Source organism: Calcarisporiella thermophila (assembly GCF_041956535.1).
Source record: "Calcarisporiella thermophila strain CBS 279.70 unplaced genomic scaffold VTP21scaffold_4, whole genome shotgun sequence".
NCBI lineage: Eukaryota > Fungi > Calcarisporiellomycota > Calcarisporiellomycetes > Calcarisporiellales > Calcarisporiellaceae > Calcarisporiella > Calcarisporiella thermophila.
In genome coordinates, this window is record NW_027192194.1 from 356,645 (window position 1) to 369,635 (window position 12,991).

Genomic DNA, 12,991 nt, shown 5'->3' on the forward strand with positions numbered 1-12,991 from the left:
TCTACTGAATTGGCCGTTACTAGATAATCTTGTAGAAGTAGAATTAACATAGCATTTTTTTTTTTTCCCAAAAATAAATGCACCGCCATGTACCCCATATTTGGTTCCAAAATTTCGAGTATCTTATTCTAAATGAGATCCTATATAATAATGAAATTAGAGGCAAAATTACAAAACATTAATATCTCTGGGAAGCTGCTCGCAGAAAAATGCCAACCCATTAACGAGGGAAAAATCACCCCTCAACATCTTGGGATAAATTTGTATTTAAAATACTATTAGCCAACTAGGTGAGAAAACTGGCGTACCCATGGGGGACACTTTTGTTTTTTCTGGAATGCTCATTTTTGCATTATTGTATGGGCAGAGTTATATCATGGTACAGTCTAAACAAAATCTATAGCTATATCCTGACTCAGTTTTTGTCTCATATAAAGGATTTTGAGATCTCATAAAAAGAGGAATATTGTATTGCAACAGAAAGCCTCTAAATGCGTCCAAATTTCTTTGATTTTGCAAGCTCTTGGTCAAAATTTTACATTTTTCTCCTATTTTCCTCCCCTTTTTCCATCAAGTTATTACGCCTTTGGCCGCATAAGTTGAGAATACAAGAAATTAGGCCAACGTCGAGCAATCAAACTTTATGTTTCCTCTGCTCGATTCCTCAACTTATCTCATCGTTTTTACTATCGCAGTCTATATATCCTCACGTTCAAAAGATAAATACAGATATAGGACTTCTAATAATTGCGCCGCCCCTTCTCCATGTTGAATAAGCTTTCGAAAAATGGTGCTATGGTTCAAGAGACCACCCTTGCAAATGGAACTACCGTGCGAGTAAACGGTATTATATCTAATATGTTCCTTTCCTGCAGAATACCTATGATGTTATAATAATTTTACCTATAAATTAATATTCACTCATAACTTCAACGAAAATAGATCACGTCTACCTCCTCCCTGAGCATCACACAGAACCTTACTATATTGGGCGCATCATGGAATTTGTCAAGCTACCCCAAAATAAAGAGCTTCAAGCTCGCATCGCCTGGTTCTATCGTCTTAAGGACGTGTTTCATCGTAAACACTATGATTCCCGGCAGCTCGTTGCGACTATGCATTCAGATCTTAATCCTGTGAGCAGTATCCGCGGAAAATGCGTCGTGACTCACCAGCATTACATTACGGATTTAGATGCGTATCGACATCTTGATGACCACTTTTATTACTCTCAACTACTTGATCGGTACATTCAGCGTTTGTTCGAAGTCCTTCCGTGCGAAACAGTAAGGAATGTTCCTATGCACATCTCGAAAGCACTCAGGGAAAGGTATCAATATATTGTTGTGGAACCAAGCAAGGCTGCAGATTTCACAACGGCTCATGTGGAATGTACTGTGTGCGGGAAATGGTGCGCTAGGTAAAGAGTCCAAGTAAACGCAATTATTAGAGCAAATTCACTAAAATATCTCTTTTTTTTTTAAAGTAATGAGGCTCTACGCTGTGTATCCTGCAACAATAACTACCATCTCTCCTGTTTGAATCCCCCCATAGCTAAAAAACCTTCAAAAGGCTTTGCCTGGCAATGTGCATGGTGCTCTAAAAAGGATCTTGATCGTATTGCGCAGAACACTGCTGCAGGAGTAATGGCCCCTGCTCCACCTGATCCTCATCCATCTACCGGCCCTGCAACACCTACTAGAATATCGCGGCAAGCAACACCGACGCCAGAATCGAACCGATCATCGCCTGCAACAAGCCATCCAACTCCATCTGGAAGAAGGGGGCGCCATTCTCTCGGTCAAAAGCATAAAAAATGTAGGTTAAAGTTTAGGTCTGTGATTAATCCCGCTAATTACTATTATTTTGAAGGTATTGTAAACCGAACCACTACTACGGAAACGATGTCACATGGGTGGCCATTTCGCTATTTCGGCATTCATTGCCATATCAACGATATCTTGGGTAAGCATTTATTAGAAATAGACTGTATTACTTTATATTTATGAGTATTTTCTCCTAATAGATGATGACGATCGCATATACCCTCGTGCCGCAAGCCGAATAGGAACAAAATATCAAGCAGTTGTCCCGGATTGGTGCGAAACTAATTCATCTCAGGATGCGGCAACGCCTTCGTTCTCTATGGAAAAATCGGGGAGGAGCAGAAAATCTAAAGTAGAAAAAGGTGCTTCCAAGGCCAAATCAAGCACACCAATCGAGGGTAATTTACTGTAGTTAATATTACAATCCAATTTTAACATTTTTTTCTTTTGTATTTATTAGCCATTCCAGTTAGAGGGACGGAGGAAACAGTCGAAGTTATATATAAAAAACCTGATGATCTTCCTTTAGAAATTGGTGAGTGTGCAATGCGCCCTTCAACCTATAAATATGAGGATAGCCTTTCGAATAATGGTTTAATTCTTTTGTAGTTGAGAATTATATGGATACTGTTAAAAATCTTAGTCTCCCTCTTCCTCCATATTCGGTTGATCTACTAGATCGTGCACTTCATGAGCTTCAAAAACACGAATATAAGGTAGATACGTGTCTTTCCGATATAAGGGCTCTGACAGCCCAAGATCTTGGGGTGGTGGATTGGACCCGAGAGGAAATCGATGCATTCGAAAATGCAGTGCGTACTTATGGGCACGAAATTACTCGCGTTGCAAGATTTATACCAACAAAAAAAGTGGCAGATGTGGTGAGATTTTTTTATAGATGGAAAAAAACCGATCGATATGAACTGGTATATTCGGAGTACACTAAAATTCATAAGCCTCAGTATGTTGTCTATGCTTATCTTACATTTTATGCGATCTCCTTAACATCTGCTTATCCATCATTAGAAAAAAATTTAAGAGACGTAATGCTGATGGCTCCTACGCCGACAACCTACAACCAATGGCAATTGATTCAGGAAGTGAGAGCGAGGATCCAACAGTGGCTCCTTCACATTGGGGTTCTGCACACCAGTGCGCCAATTGCCTCACCACGACCTCTACCATCTGGCGTAGAGCTCCTCCCGATACTATTCGCAAAACGGCCTCAAGACGGAAACCGGTGCTCTGCGATGTATGCGGGATGTATTGGTTAAAGCATGGAGAACCACGGCCAGTAGAGCTTGAGTCCTCGAAAGGAAAGAAGAATGAAGGGAGAGGAGGATACAGGCGGAGGAAAGAAAATGATACTCCCAACAGGAAGAAAGAGGTGAGCGTTAATCGCGAATACTTGATTAATAAGCATTTGATAAAACTTTGGCCCTATTTAGAAACGATCCCACTCTCCCTCCCCTCCACCCCCTTCTCCGTGCTCCGTTTGTGGAATATTAGAGGCTAAGTCGAATCCGCTTCTCACCTGTCATGATTGTGGATTATCTGTCCACACAGAGTGTTATGGGGTTTCGTCCAAGCCGCAGAGTCGATGGATTTGCGACATGTGCAAGAATGACAAAGAACCAGTTGTGTCAACGGTAGGCACTCCATATTCCACACTAATTTTGTACATAACACTAATATAGTTTTCATTTGAGCAGTCGTACAGCTGTGTTCTCTGTCGTAAACCCTGGAACAGCCCGCACCAAGCGCTTAAGAAAACTGCGGGCAATAATTGGGCCCATGTCCTTTGCGCAATATGGATGCCCGAAGTCAAATTTGGCAATACAGCGTCACTTGAGCCTGTGGAGTGCATAGGCATGATCCATACGTCGCGGTGGAAACAGACATGTTGTATTTGCCATGCAACAGGGGGAGCGACAGTGTCTTGTGACATTTGTCGCAAGGCGGTTCACTCAATGTGTGCGATGGAAGCAAAATGGAAAGTGGCGTTTGAAATGCAGCCAGTCAAATCGACAAAGCAAGTGACAGTGATAGGCGCTGGACACTTTGCGGCGGGAGGAGGTTGGATGGTTCCAAGGGTCTGGTGCCCTGAGCATGACACGGGAAAGCTACGAATTGTTAACATACATGAGGTGGATAATGAGACCGGGCATAGTGCAATCCATACTTATGTAACCCAGTACAAGCACTTTGATACCTCTTCAACGGGCGCTATGCGCAAGGCCCGTTTGGTCACTTCCGCGCAATCCTCTCGGCGTCTATCGGTCAAAAGACAGGTGGAATATGTGCAACGCCACACTTGTCGAGATTGTGGGACGGATGCATCTCCATACTGGTGGGATTATTCTGAATCGGAGAACACTCCGGATCTTCCTGGGAAATCGATGTGCGTAGAAAAGCTGTGTCATTTGTGTTGGTGGAGTAAGACGCATTCAAAATCCCTAAGCTGAATCGAATAGGGTCGTATATATAATTTTCTTATATAACACACTTTTTTTTTTATCATTTTCTTTCTCATTTTTCACCTATCACTCTTCGCAATAGTATTCTGTTTCTATATTTTTATAAAATGCAATTTAATTTATAGTATGTTCATTCATGTTGGATTTCCAGCTCCGATGCAACATTAAGTATTTGATACCTCTCCTAATTTATGTGCATAAGAAAGATAAAATAGCAGATGTTGAAGAGTGAAGGAGGCAGATATACATTGAGAAACGCGATATTAAGGTTGTATACGCGAAAATAGATATCAAAATAATAGTTTGCGAGAATCATACAAAGGTCAATAGATAAATGGTAGAGGAGACAGGTTTAGATTCTGGAAGGGGCCTCGCCTACTTCAACCACCGACACTACATTGTTCATTATGCCGCGCATGTTCCACCACCCGCTCTCGGGTTGCACATTTCCCCGCGAGTCAATAGCTTGTGCCAAAACCTTTGCCCCGGGTTTTAGGTGCATTCGAGCTTTCCAGATAACCCAACCCCATGCACGACCATCTTTCTCATCAGCTTGCCCATCTAATTCGGCGCAAACCCAAGAGTTGCCACCATCGGGAGAAACTCGAACCTCTAATACTTTCGCACCACCACCAGAATAGGCATATCCGCGCACAGTGTACGGCGAGCCGCCTCGAGGTAGTAAAGTACCCGAGTGTGGGGAGCAAATGACGCATTGGATATTGCATTCTTGGAGAGCAGGTCTTTTGCACCACTCCGTTGCCGCCTGCTCCTCATTTAGAACCTTACAAAAAAATTAGTAAGCACACTGAATCTGAAGAGTCTAAAAGGAGATGTATTACATTTTGGGGTAGTATTTTATAGTCTCTCTTCTGCCAATATGACGAGGATTCATCGGCTTGAACTTTGATTTTAGCCAGGTACTTAACGGATCGAGCCCCGATAAATCCTATTGATACCATTATAAGCTGGTTTACCCTCGATTGCAAAGTGCGATTGCAATGCTCACCTGGGACTATAGCGCGCACTGGATAACCGTGTTCCAAGGTTAACGGTGCACCATTCATCTCATAAGCGAGAATTACGTCTCCAGCTGGATCCATCGCCTTGGATAGAGGAATGGAGGCTTCGTACTTCTCCCCCTCTTCACACATATCACAACCTTCAAACGCAACATGGTGGGATAAATTGTAGTTTATCCCACAGCTAAGTAGCACATCACATAACCTACATCCCTGAAGCGAAATTGAACATTAATGTACAATCAAAAATCCATTCAGAGTTGGAGAGTACCTTCCACACCGCATTTCCAATGGCACCCTCTCCCCAAAGAAGACCGGAGACCTTACGAATTTTATTCATGCTCTCACGTCTGTTCCCTGCACACTTTACATCACATTTAAGATATTTTGAAACTTCACGGGTGCGAAAAACGGTTAAAATGGTTATTACCCACCTGCAATGCAACAGTTACCTCAACCTGCTGATAATTTTGTTTCAATTCCACCAATGTTAGCTTTTTCATTAGCTTGCCGCCCACCAATATCTCCACTTCATGTTTGGAAGAATCTAGTCGAGGCATCGGTCCATGATTTCGGACAAAGAAATGAGGGAGAGAGGTAATGACTCCTGCGGTCAAACTATCAAGGCATCGTGGCTCAGCATTGTATGGAGAGGCCGCGCGTATCTGAAGATTGGAGCAATCTTTTTGCTTGGGAAAATGACCAGACATGATGAATATAGATGGGGAAAAGGGATGCTATATTAAGAAAACTTCAACAAAAATTGAATTTCCTGCGGATTCATACTCCTGAGTTATATCCAAATCAAAGCGAACCTAAATTTTGACACTTTTATCCTACTACGTGGAATTGTCCATTACATCACATCGAACCTTTTTCCTAAATGCCCAGCGGTAAAACTATAGAGTCGCTGAGGTCTTTTTGCCCCTATTGTGAGGTTGTATTGAGCAGGCGACTCATCTTTAGACACGAGAAGCTTTCTTCAAGAGTTTTGAGGATAAATAATAAGGCTATTTAAAAGTCTCTGACGTCAAACTCAGAGTTCGCACAAGCAGTCCACAATATACAACGATAAATTGTTACAAAGCAATCTATTCCCACACCAAAGCCCCATGCTCGTTCACTTGAGCGGTCCTCTCTTCCCTCTGCTTGTTGGACCAATGATTCTCAAGGGGGACCACCGGCTTTCGTCCCGCCCCTCGTGCGAAAAACTCTTTGATCCTTTCGTTCTCCAGCGCTCGCTTATGCGCAGCAAGTCGCGCAGCTTGAACCTCGTCTGCCTGCTGTTTGAGCTCCTTTTTGCGCTGTGCGCGCAATTGGTTCTCGCGCTGCTTCTTTGTGAGTAGTTGGGGAGCTGGATTAGTACTCGCACGAACGTGTGGAACTATTTTAGAGTACGGGTAATGGTGGGAAATGTAGGAGGGTTATTGCACTGCCGCATTATTCAACGCTCATAAACTTACCAGTGTGTACACGGCCCCAGCCGGGCTCTACGGGCTCTTCTATTCTCTGCACTGGCTTCTCAGACTTGATCCTTAAAACTCTTGCATAGTGCACATTTTCTACATCCATATGGGGGTCAATCTCGTGCACTTTCTCATCCTTCTTCATCGCAATTGATTGCAAAGAGGATGGCTCCTTTCTTTCTGGGTTCTCTGAAACTAGTGAAGTAGGGGATGTCACTACACTAGAATCTCGACTGGGAGTAGTTATCAAGCCTTTGCCATCCTTATCTTCGACTAATTTCCTGGTGAATTTCTCTATTGGCACCTGCGAAAGATGTTTTTCGTTGGTGGATAATTGATCCTGAGCCAAGCTCGGTTCGTTCGAGCGACAAGCATTTTCCTTGTGTTTAGCTGTCGATACAGAAGATTTAGAATTATCTGCACATTTCTCTGGCTCTGCCGACTGCTCTTGTTCTAATTTCCCATCCTCTTGCTGGGAACGAGCCTGATTCCCTTTTCTTTTCTTTTTCTTTTTTGATTTTGATTTTTTCACATCATCGATCGCCTGATGATGTGTTTGTGAGGTCTTAGTATTCTCCTGACGGATAATGTAAAATATAAAAAATGGGAGAAGAAGAATAATCGATAAAAGAATGGCAGAACTAGACATCACAACGTGAGAACAAAAGGGATGCCACCGAACCTAGTATAGTAAGTATTGGAGGGGAATAAGGAGATTTATAGTGAGCAATCCTCCAGTGTAAGCAGTCACAATTCATTTAATTATTTTTTTGGAATTGTTCAAAACGAGTATAATATGCACTTTTTAGACAAGAATATTCTCCTTATTATTATTAAACAAGTACATTATCTATCACTACTTTGAATGAGATTGCATGGAGTTTAATTTCCTCTGCGTAACATGGAGATAACTGCTTAAATTGTAACATATTCACTCAAGCATAAAACATGCTATTGAAAACAAATCAAGTGCAAATGGGAACAACTACTACAGGGATAGGAAGTGAAGAAAAAAAACTTTTATATTATAATTACATGTAATCGTCATCATACCTCCGAAACTGTAGATAGAAAAATAAAGTGAAAGCCCCCATGACCACCGATTCAAATGCATATACCCATAAGATTTGAGGGTCTACAGACCAGATTGCGAGCAGTAACCCAATGAGCGACCCCAAAGCATTGGTAAAAAGGAAGAGCGAAATGACAACAGATCTAATCGAGTAAGTGTAAGTGTTACTGCTGGAGCGAACTCATTTTGTTCTTCAACCTACTTTAGCTCGGGAGTTGCGGCTTGATATGCAAACTCAAGTCCAGTAATAGACGAGAATAACTCAGAAGTCGCAATTAACACATACGGAATTATTAGCCACCATATTGAGATGTGGTTTACAGGCATTGTTCCTGGAATGATGTTGCTTATATTGGTGAAGTTGTAATAAGGTGGAGAGTTGTACACAGCTGCTTGCAAAATGGTGACTGTTTCATAAACAAGCAACGCTGATGTCAAGGAATCATAAGATCTCTATAATAAAGAGCGATAATACCATAAAGAAAGCATATCGAAGTAATCCCAAACCCAATGGATATGCGGGTGATATGACCAAATTTGAAACCGCGATTGTGGAGAAAGGGGAAAATCAAAATGTCAAAAATTGGGATAATAATAACCAACACCATGCTGAATAACAAAATGCAATTAGAGCATATATTTTCCAATACTAGGCTTTTTCTTACCTATTAAACACGTTGAGCTGCTCTGGACCGAGCCACGCTGGCCTTTGCATATGGAGTCCCATCGTCACAAACTATTGAGTAGAAAAACCTTGTAGGAAAAAATGGCAGAGCAGAAAACTATATTTACGGGCTCACATTATCAAACATCTATAACCTCTACAAGTTAATCTCGAGTATTAGCCTTCTTTTTTCTTCGTAAAAAGAGACTTACATTATTGTAGAGCGCCCAATATATCGGGTATATCATAAACACTTTGCAAGCTAACCGTTAAAAATAAATCACTGTTGGGGTGAAAAAGAAGAAAAAAAATCTAATTTGTACATACCTTTTAGAGTGAGCTTGAGATCGTCTACGAATTGGTTATTCCATTCTAAACATTCATCATCTGACTTGGCATAGTCAAGCCAAGTATATCTTTTCTCCGGGCAAGAGTGATCTTTTCTGAGGCAATAGCCACATGAACTATCATGTGTTCGCTTAGCAGCAATGGCGTAACGCATGCAATGTAAAACTTTGCGAAGGATCGATCCCCCTGGCGGAGTCATCTATTTACAAGATGGTTACCGGTATTCAGACCCCGGGGCTAAATAAAGTACGAACAACGTAGCTCTTCTTGTCGAAAATGAATACGATAATTCCAACGGCGAATATGACGGTCGGAACCAAGTACGCATACTCGAACCCCTTGTTATTAGCTAGGAATGGACAGATCACTAAACAAAAGAAAAACAGGTTAGAGATGTTTATCGAAAGGCGCAGATATGTACATTGTCCCAGGAGTGCTCCGATATTAATAGACCAGTAGAAATAACGGAAAACGCGCTCCAACGTCAACTTATGATCGTGTATGACACGTTTATTTAGCACCTTTTCATCGGCGGGGACTTGTTCAGCTGCAAACGCTGATACATTTGCCTTTATTCCACCCGTCCCAAATGAGATGAAAGCGTACAGAGAAGTGTAGAAGCCTAGATGGCGAAAAATATCTGGCAAGTCAGGTAATGCTGATATGGTCAACAGGATAAGTCCTAGCAAATAGTATGCGCAGAAGAAAAGACACACGCGATATCTTCCAAACCACTGATCGGCTAATACCGCGCCGAGTATGGTTGTTGTATATGCAAGAAAGATAAAACCTCGATTAATGGCAGTGGAGACATCCGGTGGGAGAAAAAGTTTCTCTATCATATAATGCTGGAAAAGTGTGGATGCACCATAGTAAGCGCTGCGCTCTGCAAACTCGAGGACTACTATGGTGAATACTGAACGAGGCAGTGGGCCAGCCACACGCGTAAATTTGCATTCATCTCCATCGAATCCATTCTCATCCTCTTCATCAAAGGATTCCCTGGTTGTAGATATTAGATATGTAGAGGAGGGATCTTTGTGGAGAAATTTGCCACTTGAATCAGTTTCATCTAATTCAATGTCCATCTAGTCAAAGATTTAATAATTGGTGTTGATGTAACCTTGGAGGCTGTTCAGGCATGGGCGGCCAATCGATTGATTTTTTTATTTTACTCTAGATAGTTTTGTGATCGAAGATCAAGCAATAAAAGCGCTTCCTTATTGTAAAAACTCTCTACTATTTCAAGGAATGTTTTATTTTCCGTCCATCGAGGTTGGCCAGCGCATTAAAGCGATAAAGCTTTTTCCGGGCCATTATCTCATCAACAGGAGGATTCGCTACGCACCGCTATTCAAGTGGGAATGCGAAGGGGATAGCCCTGAGGCGAGCAATTATCCCTCGAGATATTTCCCGTTGGAGAGGAGTTGCTTATGCTTCCCCATGCTCTTTCAGGATCCCCTCCCGTGGGGATCTTTATGCTTTGCACGCGCCAATTGCCATATATTCTAGCGGCCTAGCTGTTATTCGCACGAAGTTATTTTCGGGTTTTTGGCTCTGAGAAAGGAGGTTCCCATTTCGTACCACAACCCCTTTCTCGAACACAAGCGATCATAGGGAAATCCTCGAATGTATGAAACTGTGGTCTCACCTCTCCATTTTTGCGTCTTCGATTTGTCGGCCTCCTCCCCTCGAATCCAATCTTGGCTCGAATCACCCAAAAGTTAACCCTTAGATCGCACGGGTGGCCGACTCGACTCCATCCAACTGTAAAATTGTCATCCTGACCTCGGCTCCTTTATGAAGCTCACCCGTTTATATATATCACGCATTATTAGCTGGCTTTTCTTTCTCATTTTTTTATTTCTGCACCCAAAGTTCTCTTTCTCTCTTTCTCTTTTATTCTCCTTACTCTCGTTTTGTTTTATCATTCCTTCTTTCGCTCTCCTTCATTTCGTATCTGATGGGTGAAAAGGGGAAGAACAAATTGATTACAGCAACCGTTGGGCTCTTCATGGTCCTTGGGCTGCTGCCCTCGCTGGTCGCAGGACATGGACGCATGGTAGGTTTTTCGTCCCACCTAGTCTCCTAGTCTCTTAGTCTCCATGCTGAACTTCGTTAACCGTTTTTCTCTGCCTCTAGACTAACCCCCCTCCTCGCATCAAATCTGGCGACTCTGCTGCAAATGATTTCATTGGCACGGAAGGACCCTCCGAAAACTTCCCATGCCAAGGTCTCCGTTCTGGTGCCATCAAGGCTGCGTTCACCGAAGGCCAAACGATCCCACTCAAATGGCACATTTCAATTGCACATGATGGTAAATATCGTCTGTTGTTGTGCAATCTTCTTTTTGTTTTTCTCTCCTCGATGTCAAGACGGTAGTTCTGATGTCATATTGCTTCTCTTCTAGGTCCCTGCCAGTTTGAGCTTTCACCAACGGGTGACAGTGGATTTCAAAACGGAAAGTTCATCTCTCTACTGCGCATTGAGAAGTGCGCGGAGACAGTGGGTGATTTTGAACGGCAAGTGACATTGCCCCAAGGAGTAGCTTGCCAAAAATGTACAATGCGATTCCGCTGGCTTGCTCAGTTGCCCGCCAAACCATACCTCAACTGCGCAGATGTCACTATTCGTCCCGGCAATGGTGGCGGCGGTGGTGGAGGCGGTGGCAACGGTGGCAACGGTGGCAACCGTCAACAAGGTTTTGGTCAAGGGCAAAGACAGCAGGGCGGTGGTCGCGTTGCAGGCCAGCGCGGGCAATTCAACAGTGGACAACGTCAGCAAGGACGGTCAAATCGAGTCGGTCCGCGTGACTTAATCGCGAGTGAAGCCTCCGATGTAGAGCATCTTTTGTTCACTGACTCTGCCCTAGATACTTCGCTTGAACGTCGTGACCTGGAACCCCGTGCCAGACGAGGTGGTAGGAAGGGTGGAGCCAGGAAGGCTGGCGGCGCAGGAGGCAAGAAGAAGGGTGGTGGTGGAGGCAAGAAGAAGGGCGGAGGTGGTGGTGGTGCTGCCGCTGCTGCTGCCAAGAGAAAAGCCGCCGCTGCCAATGCTAAAAAGAAGGCTGCCGCTGCCGCTGCCGCCAAGCAGAAACAGGACGCTGCAAAGAACCAGGGTGGAAATGATGCTGCTGCTGCTGCCGGTGGTGATAACGGTCAACTCAAATCGACTAACGGACTCGAACTTGAAACTTTCCTCAAACGCAGTGATCTTGCAGAACGACAATTCCCAGGAAGACAACGAAAACAAGCGGCTGCAGCAAAAAAGACAGGTGGTGCAGCTAGGAAAGCGGGCGGTGCTGCGAGGAAAGCAGGAGGAGGTGCTGGTGGTGCTAAGAAAGCTGCTGCTGGCGGCAAAGGGAAAAAGAAAGGAAGCGCAGGAGCCAAAGCGAAAAAGGGAGGCGCCGCTGGTGGTGGAGCTGGTGCGGCCGGTGCTAAAAAAGTAGGTGGTGGCGGCGGTGGTAGAAATAGGAAAGCAGGAGGGGGTGGTGGCGGCGGCGGTGGTGCTGCCAACGGAAGAAACAATAACAGAGCTGCAGGTGGTGGTAACCGAGGAAATGGTGGGCAGTTCAATGACCCCTTCAACAACCCGAATGATCCTTTCAACAATCCCAATGCGGCCAATGGTGACTTCAGTGGTGACAATTTCGGTGGAGCCGGAGGTGACAATGGTGCTGGGGCTGGGGGCGATCCGTTTAACGACCCTACCAACGGAGGATCCGGCGGCGGTGGTGGTAACGGTGGCAATGACGGCTTTGGCAACAATGGCAACAATTTCAATGATCCTAATGATCCATTCAACGCTGCCGCAAACGGAGGAGGGGTCCAAAACGGAGATTTCTCCAACAACCCACTGGATATCGGTGGTGATCAAGAGCGTCGCATTGAAAGACTTAAGGCTGCAGCTGATATTGCCAAGAATATCTTCACCGGCGTTACTGGTATCGTCAATGCGGCTACTGGCAAGGGCAAGTGAGCTATTTAGATAAACTCTTCTTTTACGTGTAGTTTTTTTGCATATTTTCCCCCTACCCTCTACATTTTTTCCACTCTGGAGATCATTTCATTCTTTTACATTCATTCATTCATTCATCTACACACAATATAGTGGTTT

The 12,991-nt window shown here is 43.8% G+C and overlaps 4 protein-coding genes across 4 annotated transcripts; 2 read left to right on the forward strand and 2 right to left on the reverse strand.

Annotated features, from left to right (window-relative positions):
- Positions 1-765: 765 nt before the first annotated feature.
- Positions 766-4,291, forward strand: VTP21DRAFT_8413 (uncharacterized protein; the record flags this gene model as incomplete). Its single annotated transcript, XM_069399261.1, has 10 exons — positions 766-844; positions 943-1,420; positions 1,487-1,818; positions 1,873-1,965; positions 2,027-2,224; positions 2,287-2,361; positions 2,436-2,787; positions 2,853-3,213; positions 3,275-3,475; positions 3,539-4,291. The coding sequence occupies 10 exons, from the start codon at positions 766-768 to the stop codon at positions 4,289-4,291; spliced, it is 2,922 nt and encodes a 973-aa protein (XP_069254695.1).
- A 364-nt stretch (positions 4,292-4,655) lies between these two features.
- Positions 4,656-6,035, reverse strand: VTP21DRAFT_8414 (uncharacterized protein; the record flags this gene model as incomplete). The annotated part of the gene is made up of 5 exons (XM_069399262.1): positions 4,656-5,087; positions 5,146-5,252; positions 5,313-5,538; positions 5,597-5,689; positions 5,760-6,035. 5 exons carry the CDS (start codon positions 6,033-6,035, stop codon positions 4,656-4,658), a joined length of 1,134 nt encoding a protein of 377 aa, XP_069254696.1.
- Positions 6,036-6,416: 381 nt separating this feature from the next.
- Positions 6,417-9,963, reverse strand: VTP21DRAFT_8415 (uncharacterized protein; the record flags this gene model as incomplete). The annotated part of the gene is made up of 11 exons (XM_069399263.1): positions 6,417-6,709; positions 6,789-7,432; positions 7,845-8,006; positions 8,066-8,270; positions 8,339-8,472; positions 8,529-8,599; positions 8,664-8,675; positions 8,740-8,789; positions 8,855-9,074; positions 9,130-9,242; positions 9,297-9,963. The coding sequence occupies 11 exons, from the start codon at positions 9,961-9,963 to the stop codon at positions 6,417-6,419; spliced, it is 2,571 nt and encodes an 856-aa protein (XP_069254697.1).
- Positions 9,964-10,838: 875 nt separating this feature from the next.
- On the forward strand, positions 10,839-12,853 carry VTP21DRAFT_8416 (uncharacterized protein; the record flags this gene model as incomplete). The annotated part of the gene is made up of 3 exons (XM_069399264.1): positions 10,839-10,937; positions 11,018-11,192; positions 11,286-12,853. 3 exons carry the CDS (start codon positions 10,839-10,841, stop codon positions 12,851-12,853), a joined length of 1,842 nt encoding a protein of 613 aa, XP_069254698.1.
- Between the last annotated feature and the right edge of the window lie 138 nt (positions 12,854-12,991).